Raw genomic sequence first — 17,301 nt, 5'->3', positions numbered from 1 at the left:
TAGATATATTCCAATGATGTAATGTGGCGTGTATTAAGCACTTCCAGATTCAATATGTCTTTCAATGTTACATTACCTCACTTCTCAGTGCTGGGAAAAGCAAACTTATATGAGAGAAAGTCAAGTAGACAGAAAAGGAGCAGAGCAAAAATCTGAGCCCCCAAATTCTCTATTTTCTTTCCTTCTCTTTTTCCTGTCTCCCTCCAAGAAATCATTATCACAGCTCTACTGTATTCCAACTTTAAAAAGATCATCACACAGATGGGGGTACCAACTCAACCATTAAAGGACAATGATTACTACGTAGTATCACACAAAGACTAAAATCCTATTGTTCATCTCTAGAGCAGACCCATTGAATCAGTGGTATTTTGGTATATTCCAATTTACTATTTGTAGATTTTTTTAATATCCATTATAAAATTAGTGAATTTTAATGACAATGTCTATTATATATAAATACAATGTCTATGATATATAAATACAAGCCAATATAGACCTACTCAAACAAGAACTATCAACTGCATGCCAAGAACATAAAATTACTACATTTTAATGTAATTCTGAACAAAATATCTATTTCATTTTCAGTGCATACACACAATTCTGAACAATAGTGTGCGAACAACAAGAAATTTGATTTTTTAAATATTTTTAAAACTTATATATATATATATGCTCCTTAAGAATAAGTTTTCTTTTCCTATTCAAAGATTCATTTCTATACCAGGCAAGGCATATATGCTTGTTTTACACATTAATAAGAATATTGTATATGCATTTTAAACTGGTCTGCCTTTTCACAGGGGCACCAAAAATTCATAGGGTCCAAAATTTCTTCCAGAAAACTTGACTGAAGGGAAAATCTTCCACTGCTCATTTATAGTTCCTCCAACATCAGTGAGAACAAGATGCCAGTGTGTTCTGAGTGTATCTCCAAAATTGTGGGAAGAATACTAGCCCCAAGGTTATTGTATGAATTCACCTCCCATCAGGAATAACAGAAGAGAAAAATCTAACAAAAAATCATAGAACACTGACCAAAGGTGGCAGGGAAAATGCCCATCAGTTGTTTGCCCTCACTCCATGGGCCTGTTCTGCCTGGTTTCTTGAAAATGTAACACTGAACATAAAAAAGTGCACATTGGCTTGCTGTGAGTTTTCCGGGCTGTATGGCCCAAAAAACTCACAGCAACCCAGTGATTTTGGCCATGAGAGCCTTTGACAGCACAAAAGTACACATTGTTAATTCAAATTAGCTCAAATACTTACAGGGTCTCTCAGTTCATCATTGTCTTTGCCTGATGTACGAGGTATTTTCATAGGGATTTCATCTCCACATTCAGTGTCTGAAGCATTGGGAGACTCTGCTAAATCAAGGAACTCATCTCTCTTGTGACCTCTGAATCTTATTTTGTCTAACCTCTTTAGCATGTTCAGCACTGCGCCTTTCTGCTTTATCTTAACATGACGATTGGAGTCCCTGTGAAACACAAAGGGGAACAAGATGAGGAATGCAGAAGACTATTTTCAGGACATTCATAATATGATAAAAAAATTCTAATTACGCAGAGTGTTCTTATAACCACTTACTGAATGCCTGATGCAGAGGCAGTAATCTCATTTTAGAAAGGAAAAAGCATACTAAAGCTTGTATTTCAAAATCCATGTATTTTAGCAAAGTAGCTAGATATGGAAGCATGGCTATTTTTGTTCATAGAAGCATCCAACTGTATTCAGACACGTTGAAAGTAAACTCATTGAAAATTCTGAGACTCAATTAGTTCATGACAAACGTAAGTTTACTTCAATGGGTCTACTCTTAAATATGAACCCAATCCATCAAGAAAGTGATTGCTTATGGAAAAGCATGATGTTTGCTTCTCTTATTCATTCAGATATATACTGCTGACAATAAAGAAAATTCAGACAGTCCACATAATTTAAAAATATAATTACTGATGGTAGTCTGTTAAGTACCATAGTTCAACCATATCAAGTACCATATCATCAATTATAAGATACTAAGTAACATAGTATCATCATATAATAGTCATACCCTCATTTTCAGCATGCCCAAATCGGAATGTTAGTGTTCCCCGCATAATAGTCGCACTTGCCCAGGTAAGTAAATGAAGGGTGTGACTACTACCCTTTTGGTGCTACTCCCCAACAACCCTGCCCCACGCCCTTGGCACTACTAGGTTTCACACGGCTGGTTGCCAGCTAGACAAAGCCCCATAGATAGAATTTTTCACCGCATAATAGTTGCACCCTCTCTTTTTTATCCAAAGAAAGGGATAAAAACTTTAACTATCACACGGTAAAATACAGTAATCATAACTGTGACATAAAGTTGTAATATCACGTAATAAGGGGGCTCTGAAGGTAACACTCAATATTAAACCACTCATTTGAATTACAGAAATAATGGTTTGTACCAATAACAGGATCGTGAACAAGGAGCAAATGACTCCAAAAAGTTATAAGTATTGACTATTTACGCTGAAAAATCTAGTCCCTCAGTTTATAGACAAATCAAGGTTATTTATTATTTTACTCTGTTATTAATATTCTTTCATTACATTTATTATTTTACTCTATTATTATTGGAAGGATATGTAAACACATTTACATTGAAGAAGGTTAGAATAATAGTTTAATCTGAGTTGAGCAGTCTTATCTTAAATTACAGTTGTATGTATATATTCAAAAACATTTAACCTACTGATGCCTCAATTAATGTAATTTTATTGTTTTCTATTTTTATTTTGAAATTGACCAGTACCTGCTGCATTTCCCAGCCTCGGCTTATACTCGAGTCAATACATTTTCCCAGTTTTTTGTGATAAAATTAGGTGCCTCAGCTTATATTCTGGTCGGCTTATACTTGAGTATATATAGTAAGTTAGCATTATATCCGTCACTAATGACTTTTCAGTAACTTTGAAGCAGAGGTTCTTTTTATTGCAATTTCCAGTGTGAGAGGGTATATCAGATTACAGCAAAACACTTAACACAAAGAATGACATTAGACATACAGACACACAGATTCTATACAGATTCTATGCAACTACACTGGATTTACAATTACACTGGTTAACAAACGAACAAAAGGGAATTACATTTTCACTCAACATTCACACCACATGTACACGCATTCATCCTCAGGCGTTCAAGTATTACCATATCATTTTCTCCCTTCTTGGAGAAGCACCTGTTAGGCTAGGCCTGGCTTTCCTGCAGCCTGCCAATATATAGTTCCATAACTTCCATAACACCATAACTTCAAAATGCCAAAACTTCTTTCCTAAGAACAATGCCAAGGACCAGATCTCTGTTTTCCGTACAGCAAAACTTGATTCCCTGCACAAAATCTAAGACTCCAAAAGCACACTTCTTCCTTTTCCCTTGAGAAAGAAGCCCCAAAGTGACCAGACTGCTCCCTTGCATATCTGCCATTCTCCATACGTACACTATCTCTCTCCTTCCCATGGAGCAGAGCATAGCAGGTGGAACAGGCTCCTCAGGTCTGCCACACTTTGAGCATTATTAAGACTGAGTCTTTTATAGGAATATTCTGCTGATGTAGTCCCAAAGTTGTAAATTAATGATAGACGTCTTCCATCCTGGATCCATCTCAGTTTCCTGGCCAGATGTTGATCTTCTTGATTGGCGTTGACAAACACAAGGCTTGTGTTGACTTCCTTCTTAACATAAGAAATGTTGCAAACATTTCTGTTATCAATGTCCAAGTTCTTATCAGAGTTTACTTTCATTTCTCATTAGCAACTTTTAATTATAGTCCAGCAAGAAGGTTTAGTAATTGCAGGCCTTAATATTTTACTGATGTTTCCAAAATTATTAACTGCATCCATACATCCTTCCATTCTTCCAGTCATTCCCACACATCATATTAAATTCACATTTCTCAAACCTGCATACTAAATTTTGTGACATAATAATATGAACTCTAGTAGGCAATTAATTAGTTCATGGGCAATGTGATACCCACCAAGCATATAAGAAACAAAATTAAACAAACAGAATAAAAACACATATATGAGACATTATCATACAAATATTACTTCTACCATAAGAAAATGGTAATCCCACTACCACAAGAAAATTAACTCCCAAAATTCATACTATAAGATGCAGGGCCTAAGATGCTAAGCTGCTATCAGTCACAGCTGAAACTGAGTGAACTGGACAATTTTGGTTTCTTGGTGGCTACAAGAGGCAAACCAGACAAACTACATAGTGGAGGAGGACAGAGAAGAAACGTGGAATATAAAAAATTAAGAAATGTGTGACCTCAGGGACAGCATGGTAGATGCTTCCTGCACACGGTCACAATATCAAAAGGGAATTTGATGGAACCAGAGGGAGTCCTGAATTCAACGCATGCATATAATTTTTAGATGGTACATTACTAGATTCTAGCTTTCTATTCCAGTTTCTTCCCACCCACCAACTAAAATGACATTCTCTGTCCTTTCAGGTGGTTTTAGAAGAATCTGTTGTGACAAAATGGAAAGGGGGGGGGGGTAATATGATGAAATAAAAAGGGTTCTTGCTACTAACTAAACAGTGAAAGACTGCTCTGATGTGATTGGGATTTCAACAAGATTGGTTTACAAGTAGAAATAAAAAATCTCTCTAAAGACACATATGTTCTCTCTCTAAAAGAAAAATTGATTCAACAGTATGAAACAGAAACTATTTTTAGGAGACAAAGGGGACTCTGAAATATACCTTTCCTGGGGTCTCTTTAAATCTAATCTCAAAAAAGAACTAGAGATAAGGAAATTCTCTGCAGCTATGCAGTAATGCACTTTGTCTATTATATATAACTGGAAATCAAGCTACATCCACTTAATAGGAGATTAATTTACCAATGAGCGTGGCAGCAGGTTATGTAAGATTAGAGGAGATCCCCTTTGTCAACTAAGCTTCATGCAAGCTAGAGAGGTACTAAGTATCTGGAACCTTCAAACCATGATAAACCCATAGCAAGAACAACAGGATGTCAGCAGGAACCAACAACTCCAGATGAAGATCAACAAGAACAATCTGGTGCCAAAACCCTGAATATATAAACTACAGCTGATCCAAAGAAAAGAGGGAGAGCACTCAGTCAGGGGAGGGAAGCAAGTCATGGAAAAAGGTACAGAAAACAAGGAAACTTAACTAAAGACATTTTTGAATTTCAGCTAAATCAAGACCTAATCTATCTTCTTTCCAGTTATGCCAATTATGGAACATGAACAGGACAGAGGTCCTCCTGGTCAATCGCAAGGTTGAACAGAGTATTGGGTTACAGCCTATGCTGGACAGGGTTACACTCCCCTGAAGGCGCAGGTTCGCAGCTTGGGAGTGATCCTGGACTCATCGCTGAGCCTGGAACCCCAGGTCTCGGTGGTGGCCAGGGGAGCTTTTACACAGTTAAAGCATGTGCCCCAGCTGCGCCTGTACCTTGGGAAGTCTGACTTGGCCACAGTAGTCCACACTCTGGTTGCATCCTGTATAGACTACTGCAACGCTCTCTATGTGGGGTTGCCTCTGAAGACTGCCCGGAAGCTGCAGCTAGTCCAATGTTCGACAGCCAGGCTACTCACGGGAGTGGGGTACAGGGAGCACACAACTCCCTTGTTGCACCAGCTCCACTGGTTGCCAATTAGTTTCCCAGCACAATTCAAAGTGCTGGCTTTAACCTGCAAAACCCTATACGGTTCCGGCCCAGTTTACCTGTCCGAAGTATTCTCCCCTATGAACCATCAAGAGCATTAAGATCTTCCGGAGAGGCCCTGATCTCGCTCCTGCCACTTTCGCAGTCACGTCTGGTGGGGACGAGAGACAGGGCCTTTTCTGTGGTGGCCCCCCAGCTATGGAACTCTCTCCCAGATGAGGTTAGGTCTGCCCCCTCCCTCCTGACCTTTAGGAAGCTAGTGAAATCCTGGTTGTGGAACGAGGCATTTGCAGAGTGATGGCTGAGACCGGTAATTGACTAAAGTTATTGACCACAATGTGCAGACTGAGTTGGACATGATTTTATCTTGGCAAATGGTTTATATGCACTTTATCTTATATGTATTTTTAACTGTATGATGTTTTAACTGTATGATGTTTTAAAAGGTTTTTATGGTTAGCATTGAATTCTTGCTGTTAGCCAGTCTGAGTTCCTTTACGGAGGTAGAGAGTATCAGGATATAAAAGTTTTAAATATATAAATAAATAAGTATGTAATGCATTAGTTGGATATCTACTACTTGGATGATGGTCCTCAAACATATTTTTCATTGAACTGAATCATTTATGATAGTAAAAAATCCATAAACATATTGCTGACTTCATATCCTCTGGGTACTCAATTTCAAAGAGGCTTATACTAGTTGGGTTAAAATTAATCTTGGCCCTCTTACATTCTTATTTGCCATAAGTCCTAGGCCACAATGGTCTTCCACATGGGGATAAACATAGGATTTCAAGGCAATACAGCACATGTCCAGCTGGCTTTTAAGAGACAATTGACTTGCCCACAACTAGCATTGCTGACATTCTTAAGGAACTTAAGTCAAGAGAGATCCATGTATGCTTACAGATTTAGTCCCATAGCAAATAAGAACATATGATCATTCACTTTTCTGCGCTCCTGAATTCTCATACAGACCTATGTACCTACTAATATTTGATTCACATAAATCCCAGCATTCTAAAAAAAAAATACTTATAGTTGACTAGCATGTTGATAAACAGTGCTACTTATTCCTCCTTCTGGTCCCAGAGGCAGCATCCAGCCAACTCAGCTGGGCTTAAATTGGTTCAGACCTATTGGACCATCACTTTGCTACCACTGTTACTGTCACCACTGCCAGACAGCTACAGAGCTCCATGTAAGTTCCAGGTCATTGCAGAGGGATCCCGTGCTTCCAGTCATCTATCTCTTGGATGCCAGAAATGTTTAACTATCTTAGTATCCAAAATGTTAAACGGTATTCGTAACAACTCAGCTGGAAAGATTTTGCTGCAAGAGACCAACATGCCTACCCTGCTATGAAATAAATCCATTATTATCTCAACAAAGCATTCTTTGTCACCAGTGTTTAAGAGCATGGATTAGATCTACTTGATTTAAGAATCTGAAGAGCAGCCAAAATAATTCGTAGGTTCATTTCTGCAATGTTTACAGAGGTCTTTATTTGCAGGCTCTAACTTGGGTCAGTTTCAACATTCCTCCAGACTGAGCAATACACTCATTTAGAATCAACAACCACTAATCAATTTATTATAAATGGGAAAAGATCATTTACATGTATACTGAGAAATAATGTTAATTACAGTTACTTCCTATCAAGCAATGGCGACTATCAATAAGTTAATGAATTGTTGTTCTCATGGTCCATTTTAATTGGCCATGATAGATAGGGATGCTGGAAGTTGCAATCCAAAAATATATGAAAGACCAGTTTACAATAGCTGGTGTACATTCTTAGGGCTCATTTGCACTGTCCACTTCATCCATGGCCAGTTCAGAGCTGTGAGGCTCCAGACTGGTCCCAGAAGTGCTCAAACTGCAGGGTTTCTCTGAAGTTTCAGCCAAACTTTCCTTAACACAGCGCTAAACAGGATTAACCTGATTTATGCCACCATAGGGACTAGATGTCCCTGAATGTCATGAACACAGTCAAGAGACTAATGTCCAGTGAGTTGTAGTATATGGCATGGTGGTATGACAAGTTAGTTTATAAGAAGCTTGGTTCTTTCAACAGCCCGTAGTAGTTTAAGTTGTCCTGCCTTATTTAATTTGACATGCAATGAATAATGGTGAAATTCAGGATAAGAAAAAGTCTATTTTGTGGTATTTCAACTTAACCTAACAAAGCCCTTTTCAACAGATTATTCTGAAGCCAAGAAGGTTGTCATTTCCCATAATAATAAAAATGACGCCATGACATACAAACTATCCATATCTAATCATTTAAGCGTGAAGAGAGATGTCCTTCCCCAGTAACAGATGCGTGCATCTTTTAAAGTGAAAACACATGTAGTGTAAGTGTATTTACATGGACACACCTAAAACAGCATAAAATTTGTGGTGTCAAGGAGGGGTATATTTAACATCCATGTAGAAATCCCTCTGCCTTCATAATAACCATGGGCGTGAAGCTTCAACAAGTCTGTGACCCAATTGTCTGCTTGTGTGTGTAAAATATGTAAATCAAAACTACAAACAGCTAGAAGTCCATGTCTGTTTTTGAAAAGTAGCTGGGGTGGTATGCTAAACTGTAGAAGAGAGGTCTGTTATCTACATAAAAGTGGTCACTCTCTTCCAGAGATGTAATTCACTTTTCAGGAGACAGTCATATAGACCTATTGGCCAGAAAGATATGAAAGTGGTGTGTGTTTGTAGGTAAGTAAGTGAGAGAGAGAGAGAGAATGCACAAGTAGGAAAGGAGCTGAAACTATATTGTTGACAGACCACAACCTTCATTAACAACATTGGTCATTTGTGGTAAAGTGTGAATCCCAACACAGATTCAGAATACAATAAGAGCTTGAATTCCAAGGATACTTGTGCACTGTCAGCTCTCACTTTTTGAGAGGTGCTGGGACTTAAGTCTTTGAGTCTCCTCTTGTAGTGATCAGCTGCTTACTGTGATGACTTAGAAGGGAGTAGAAGATTTCCAGCACATGAGATCAAACTGAGTTTGGACGTTTCAGCTGGAGAAAAACAGAAAACGACACAGAGTTTCCTACTGATTTCAGTTTCCACTGAAATAAAGAGTGCTGTAACTAAGTTTTGTAAAAAGCTTAGGAGAGTGAAGAATTCTCACAAAAGTGACAAAGAAATGAATAAGAGAAAGTGAAGGCTGGATCCTACAAGAGAGCACAATCCACGTGAGGAAGAACAAGAGAAACCTGCTCTCAGTCCTCTGTGGTAAGCCATACACCATTTGCCCCTCCCATTTTTGCATATTTTGATGATTATTTAACACATATTTTTCTACCTCTATCACAAATCTGAAAATGGGACACACAGGGATGACTAAGGAACAATAAGTCCTGGAGCAGAAAAAAGAGGAGACAATGTATAGTGCAAACTATCAAGCCAGAATTTCAGCAATATATACCAACAAAACTCCACAAAGCTAACAACAACCTGGTTCTGATCACCAACTGTATTAGCTTGGATATTGCATTTGAAAAAACATAGAACCCAACAGACGGACGGATGAATCCTACATACAACAATAAGCTTGCTAGATTCCAAGCAAATTTTATGAGCTACGTTCGGTACATTTCTTTCTGGAGTTGGAAGTCAAACAAAGATTACAACACTCCCTTGACCGCAGATCCTCTGTGCTGTGCTTACACACTTTGGCAATTTGACACAGTAATTCTAAAGGTCACAAAACCATCTTATAAATAGAATACAATGTGTGCACTATGGAAAATAACATTGTAATCAACAGAAAACATAAAGGTTCCAGCTGATATCATGAAATGAGAGCAAGGGGGATTGAAGGAAAACAGACTAAGGAAGAAAGAGAAAATGAGTGCAGAAGCTATTAACAATCTTCTTGAAAAGTCACTGGGGCCTATCTTTTTTTACAGTTATCATCCAGGAATCATTCCACCATTAGGAAAAGGGGGAAATATAAAGAATTTACCTTAGTGGCTCAGCTACTAGAGATAGGATCCTTTTATCTTTGAGCTCTTCCTAGCTTTAGTGGTCATAAAAGTAAGGCTGACAACATTCAGATACATTAGAGCATTGCCTAAACAAAGCCTTTACCTTTGTTATGTCTATTTGTGTGTCATTGTTATTTCACTGTATTGAAGGCATTGAATGTTTGCCTATCTGTATATGTTGTAATTTGCTCCAAGACCCCTCGGGGAGATAGAGAGGAATATAAATAAAGTGTTTTATTATTATTATTATTATTATTATTATTATTATTATTATTTCATCTTCATATGAACTTCATACAGCTGAAGTACAGACTATCTGAAAGACACAAAATTATCTAACCCAAAGTTCCACAAAGCAGACAAGAGCAAAGCACACAGAAATCTCCCAAAGCAGACAAGAGCACAAGGCACAGAGACATGGAAGATGCTCCCTTGAAGCCCTAAAGCCCTGTGCTCTCGAGCTAGCACTTCCTCTGGCATTAGCGCCCTCTCTGACACTAGCTCTTAATTCAAAATGCTGCTCATTTCAAAATGGAACCTGGGCCGAGAGACAGCTCTTAACTCAAAACATTCTTAAGGTGGGACGATCTTAAGTATAAGTTCCACTGTATGTTAAATACAGGTTATATTTATTTATACCCCACTTTTCTTCTCTTGATTGAGACCCAAAGCAGCTCACAACCTTAAAACAATTCAGTTTAAAAACTGCAAAATATAAATATTGAAATAGAATTAAATATAATTATTAAAGCAAATCAGTTAAAATCACATTAAACAAGTACAAACAATTAAAATAATTAAACACCCTCAAAGCATTATGATTTTTTGCCTGACTTTTCTTGCTTACATTTCCTCTATAATTTCCTTTCTTTTGTGTTGTATCTTGGTTTTATTTATTAGCCCTCTCTACCCTTAACCCCCACCCCCACCCAATGGGAAGGCTTCAAGACTTCCTCCAGCTGCAAAAATGTGGAACAAACACTATAAATACATACATATGAAATACAAAGTACTGTATCCACTGCTTCAAACATGACTGGAACAGCTCTAAATATAAAAGAGCCCCATTAGAATCTCAATGGCCTAAACCTTATAGAAAAAATAACCAAGAGTGGGCAGCAGCTGTGAAAAAATAAAAATTTCCACATACAGACAGAACTTGAATATTACTCTTGTGTCTGCTCAACTTTTACTATTTAAATACATTGAGCTTCAGAGTTATTAAGCGATTTGGCAACATGCAATGTGTGTATATCTACATGTATGAATCAGCTCTGTACAAATAAGAGAAGGTGGAGTTCTCTCATCAAACATGAGGTTAAATAAACAAATAGCATAAGAAAAGCAGGCGGGGGCTTGTATGTTTGCTTTACACTTCAACATTCAGAAACACAAAGGGCCATCTTTCTCATTTTATTTTCATCAACCTCCTTTGAAATATTTATGTATACAGCTTGTAAAGCAATATCACAAAGCTTCTGTGACTCTGAAATGAGTACACCGAGACAGATCCTTTCCCTGGGATTATTCCTTCCAATTAAACAGTTCTCTGGTTCCTTTCCCATCCACTCCCCCCCCCCCCCCCGGGTTAACAAGCCTGTTTTCCCTGCAAACTGGACTGCATGGATGCAGGATAAGTCCCTCCTTCCCTCTTTTGCTGAGACAGGAGCCAGATTCTTTTAGAGCTTGTTTTGTGCACTTATCAAAATGTTCCTAACAACAGGGCACAAACAGGGCAGAGCATGGAATGGAATGCAATTAGTCAAAATGTATTATCACCAGCTTTATTCTTCCTGAAAAACTGAAACTCAAGACAGCTGTCAAATTAAAACTGCAATGTTGCTAAAACAAAGTTACAAAAGAGGAACAGAATTAAAGGAGTCACAATATTAAATCAATATGAAGTAGTTGCAGTCATTGTGTGCTTTCAAGTCACTTCCATCTTAAGCAACTCAAAGTCAAAACTATCACAGGGTTTTCTCGGGAAGAACTGATCAAAGGGGGGATTGCAGTAACGAGACAGGGTGTCTCAAGAGAGCAACAGGGTCAAAGGTAATACTCTCATATTAGCATGCCTGTGAAAGGGCACATTAGTGCCTCGATGCCAGCACACACTGTTCTATTTTAGGGTGCAAAGGGATCCCAATAATTACAAGGAAACTCTTCAGCAAAACTGCAGAAGGATGTGACTCAGCTCAGAAACAGCAGGAGAGGAGCAGTTGTGTATCAGTGCTTCTTTTTTTAAAAAAATAACATCCTCCATCTCTTCCCACTACCATCCTACACCAATATTATTTCAGTGTTCAAAAATCAGGCATTCTTCACAAAGAAATATCAGTCATTCCAGCTTATGTAAAAGATTCATTGGCAATCACTTCTATATTTTGATTCAACTTCATTTCATTTAGTAAGGGTGTCCTGTGACACCTGAAAAGAAATATAGGATGGCAAAGGATGTCCTTAAAACATGCAATTTCACACTGCTGACTTAGCAATGCTACCTGACTAGACCAGACTGCTCTCAATTTATATTAGCTAGTGAAAGCTGGACAATGAATAAAACCAAGAAGAAGAGAATTAATTTTAAGTGTAATGCCAGATGAGGGTTCCACAGGTATCAGAGACTGCTTTAAATGGGTCCTGAAGAAAATCAAGCCTGAAATCTCATTAGATTCTAAAACGATCAAACAAGCTATCATAGTTTAGCCCTATTGTGAGCCAACAGGACTCATTAAAAAGACAGTAACAGTGAGTAAAGTGAAAGGCAGCAGAGAAAGAAGAGGATCACATTACAGATGGAGAGACTCAACCAATGAACCCTGAGTCTACAAGGGCACAGCAGGACTGCTAGTTTATGGAGGGCTCTGATGTATATGGCCACCATAAGCTGAAGCTGACTTGAAGGCAATTAAGAGCAACAAATGGACCTCTAAACATTAAATCTTTTTGATATTTCTATCCAAGTAAAAAATCAGCCAAGAAGCGGCCTTGCCAGTTAGTGAAATTTAAATTGACTTTGCCTTTATTATCTCCAAAGGCGACCAACACAGAATTTTCCAATGTAGCATTTCCAAACATTTCAAGCCAACATGGGTAGTGGTTTGGGCACTGGACTATGACTCTAGACACCAGGGTTCAAATCCCCAGTCAAACATAGCACCCAATGGGAACCGTGGGCAAGTTACACTCCCTCAGCTTCAGACAAAAACAATGGCAACCCCCTTCTGAACAAGATCTTGTCAAGAAATCTCTATGATAGGTTTGCCTTTGATCAGGGGTTCCCAAACAAAGGCCCATGGGTCAGATGCAGCCCTCCAAGGCTATTTACCCAGCCCCCAGCCTAAACTTTACATTGAGGGTTGCCCTATGTCTGAAACGACTTGAAGGCACACAACAACAACAATCCTAACTAACTTGATTATCTCATCAGCAGGACCATACTTCCTATTGAAATACTGGCAAGTTTATGTTTGTTAAAATGCTTCTTCATTTTAAATATTATATTGTACTTTCATGTTTTTTTCCAGTTTTGGTCTTGTTTTTTGCACTATAAATAAGGTATGTGCAGTGTGCATAGGAATTCATTCGTTTTATTTTCCTAATTATAGTCCACACACCCCCACCCCAAACTGTCTGAAGGGCTGTGAACCAGCTCTCTGCTTAAAAAGTTTGAGGACCCCTGACTTAAGGCCCTTCCAGACAGACCCTATATCTCAGGATCTGATTCCAGGTTTTCTGTTTTTTTTTTTTCCAGATTATCTGGCAGAAGGGACTCAAATAACCCACTTTAATGAAGAAAACCTGGAATCAGATCCTGGGATATAGGGTCTGTGTGGAAGGGCCCTTAGCGTCTCCATAGGTCAGAAATGACTTGAAGGCACACAACAGCCAACATTTCTATGGACTTATATGAAATGGTCAATTCCATTTATGCCAACAAAATACCGGAATCTCTATGCATAAGTATGCACTAGGACAGAATCATTCCAATCCTAAAGTGTTTCCCTCCTTTCTAGACACAACACAAATAACCAAGTGGTAGCCATAAAGCACAGTGCCTAAGGAAATATGTGGCCCTCAGATACTTGCATTGTCACTAAAATAAAATGTGAACTACAGGCTACAGAAGGCAAAGCATTTTTGGCAAAGAAGGTGGCTCATTTCCCTTAATATTACTAAGTCAGGATGAATACTGTAGACAGACGGGCTTGTATTTGCACTCACCCTCCTCCCTTAGGTGAGGTCCCAGCCAGACAATCTGTGGAAGCCTATGCTTGACTGACACTGCATAATTAGAAGGGCACTGCTGCTAGTCAGCTCTTGGATTTCTTTAGCTGCCACCAAAGCTGGCTGACTCATGCCAAGGCAAATCACTTACATTTTGCAAACAGCAGCATGCTCTACTATATTAACAGTAGGACGCACATGCTGATAATGGAGTCATTGAATCACACGCCTGTGCCCCCCTCTGCCACCATGGCGCTGCACTGAAGCATGCCAATGCTGAGATATATTTACTAGGCTTGAGCCCAGATTTGTTTTTAACTGTTTCCTTGGCCAATCTGGCTTCTTCGGTTTGTTCAAGTGCCCGTAACAGCAAGGAGCCAGCTATCACGGATTCCTGTCCATGACAGGACCACCAATCTCAGCTCCTCCTCCCCTATTCAGCACCACAGTTTGATCTTTTTTGTTTTCCTTATTTTCTTGATTCTTTTTATTTAGTGAGACTGACTGGGAGTTGGGGACTTGCAGGGACGGGTGGGTGGGTGCACACATTTGGGGGCTTGGGAGAGTCACCCTTTTCGTTTTTCTCCTTCCCTCCCTCTCTTTAAAATACTTCTAAAAGATTATTATTATTATTAATCCTAGAAAAAAAGAAAAACCCCAGTATATGAAAACCACTACCACCTAGTTACCTCTCCTATAGAGTACAAAGTAGAAACCACTTTAAGGAAGCATTAAACCCAGAGATTGAAGCGTGCCCACTCCAGACAGGGCATGCAGAAGAGAAAAGAGGAGTTTTTAAAAGAAGCCCAGGGAGATAGGTCCAGATCGATTGCTCTTTATTTCCTGGGAAATGGGAAGCCTCCTTAAATGCCTTGGAAAGCTGTGTGCAGGGAGAGAGTGCGTGCCTGCAGCCTGTCTCCTCTAGAATACAAAACAAAAAAACAAAAAAAAACCCACACACAGTTTTAATGAAGCATTAAACCCAATCTTCTCTACAGAAGAAGGAAAGGATCACAGAAATAGTGTTATCTTAAGTCTGATGCTTTAATCCAGGTTTTAATGAAGGATATGGAAGGGGAGCCTGTGGGAAGCCCCCCCACCCACCCACCCATAATGGGCTGGATAGGGTGCTTTATTAACCCTGTTGCTGACACCAAAGCTCCCTTGAAGGAAAAAAGAAAGGAGGAGCCTAGTAAGTTCCCCATTGCTGCCAATGATGCAGATATAGTGCATTTTTCAGCTATGGACCAAAAACAGCTACCCACCCATTTTTGGGAGTCATGAGAAAACAGATATGGGGAATCTACCGGTATCCAGCCAGAAGAAACAGATTGAGGTTTAGCCGAAATGCACAAGCCTAATATTTACCCAGAAATACTGACAAGACTACGCACACAAAGGCAACAGTAATACCAAAATATGCCAGCCAACCAATGGCAGTTTTCTTTTTAAAACAATTTAATATACAAGACCACTGTAGCACCAAAGACCGATATCATACATGCATGGTCAATACCTGAACTCCAAAAATTATTTTATATTAACAAAAATGGCAGACAGAGCAACAAAATGGCAGGACATTAGGTATTACGTGATTGCTTGATTAATAAATTTTATTTACTGTACATTCCTATATAAATCTTACCAAAAGCCAAGCCCTGTTGAAAAAAAAAATACTTAGGTTAGGTTCTTGTGGGATTTTTTAGGTTTTTAGGTTTTAGGTTTTTACCCACCACCCCCAACAAACTATCATGTAGCTTTAGCTTTTGGGCAGGAAACTTTTTTGACTATGGATATCTGTATGTTTTCCCTTCTGAGATAAACAAAAGGTTGGAGAACTAATTTAAGATGGGACAAAGGGAGAAAGATTTTAAAAGCCAACACAACACCACACAGCCAACATTAAGTCATCACAACTATTAGGAAGGGGAAAATGGGAGATCAGAACAAGGATTTCTTAGGAAATGATGTTTGGTTGCAAGGGAATAAAAGGAAAACACAGACTCATACAAACCCAAGTCCCCGCAGAGATCAAGCAACAAGGAATGAGCTTTGCTCCTTTAATTAATCCAAACACAATGTCGATTGAGCTCTTAGAGCCCTGAATGTAACTATCAATTTGAAAGTATATTATATATTCAATACAGTTAGAGAATCAGCCTAAAAGAAGCCATATTAGCAAAAAATCAGGAGAGGCTAAATGTGATTTCTGTCCAATTGTATGCAGAGGATTTACCCAAATGTATATTTTTGTTCCTCCTAATTAAGTTTTACTTGGGACTTTTGACTGCTTGACACAGTTAGCTACATCATGTGTAAGTGTTCCACTTGAACTTTAAAACAAATTTGCTTTTTGGTTGTGAGTTGCTATGGAATCTTGTTCAGCTACATCTCTCAACCCATTTCCTACTATTGCCTCCTCGTAATATGAAATACATGTATCTTCATGACCGCACTGCTCATTTTCTCACCCACACTGTGAATTATCACATCTACTATCTTAAAAATGTGAGAGATCTTTGATATTGCCTCTTTCACATTTACCCACTTCCTTTTTGAAATGTATGTTTTATGGACATTCTTAGTAACCGTCCATCATTCTCTCTTACAGACTCCCTACATGCTCTACCTATACTATTAGAGGAGGCCATCATGAACCACCAACCACAATTGGAAAAAGATATGGAGGAAAGGCCTGCTAACTCCAAAGAAAAACATGACATTCTGAACAGGGTAGGGGTTTAGTAAAAGCCTTGATCATGCCACACACACCAGATATATGTTGGAGAAGTAAAGCCAGAAAAACTTCTATCCATTGAATTAAACTTGAGGAAGTAGACACGAAACAGAGACGAATTTAAGTCAATGGTTTGCCTTAGAAGATGTGAAGTGGTTTCATGTCTGCCCTGGATAGGTGATGGGAGGGGCCTGGAATGGGGAGGCAGAGAAGGAAGATGGCTGTTAGGAACAGTTGAGAAAGTGGAGAATAGGCTGTGGGGGGATCACAAGTGAAAAAGGACAGTCCAGGCAAAGAAGCATGAAGAAGCAGCACAGTGAAAAAAACTCAGCATGAAGCCTTCAAACCAATGAGAAAAAGTGAAACCACAACAAGAGTGGTGAAAAACAACAGACTGAGAAAGTGGCAAGACAACTGTTGCTGGCCTGAGAACAGTAGTACTGTGTTTTGTAATCAACTGTGACTTAGGATTTGAATTATTAGTTTCTAGTTCACATTATTACATTTGTTAAATAAATGTTATGAAAAGTCTAGGAAAAACTATGTTTCATATTTAGGGTATTTAAGCCAATATTGTGGTGGTTGGAGATACATATTTGAAAGCTATTAAATCACTAAAGAATGAAGGCACTTGATCTCAT

General features: G+C 38.7%; 1 protein-coding gene across 2 annotated transcripts in view; it reads right to left on the bottom strand.

Moving 5' to 3' along the window:
* Nucleotides 1–17,301, bottom strand: part of GRAMD4 (GRAM domain containing 4) — a 98,242-nt gene that overhangs the window by 66,288 nt on the left and 14,653 nt on the right. For both annotated transcript variants that reach the window (XM_060777814.2, XM_060777815.2), the window contains exon 2: nucleotides 1,273–1,483. In XM_060777814.2, coding sequence (XP_060633797.1) covers nucleotides 1,273–1,483 — 211 coding nt within the window. The remainder of the gene's footprint in view (nucleotides 1–1,272; nucleotides 1,484–17,301) is intronic.

Source organism: Anolis sagrei, chromosome 5 (assembly GCF_037176765.1).
Source record: "Anolis sagrei isolate rAnoSag1 chromosome 5, rAnoSag1.mat, whole genome shotgun sequence".
Taxonomy (NCBI): Eukaryota; Metazoa; Chordata; class Lepidosauria; order Squamata; family Dactyloidae; genus Anolis; species Anolis sagrei.
This window is presented reverse-complemented; position numbering and strand designations above follow the sequence as displayed.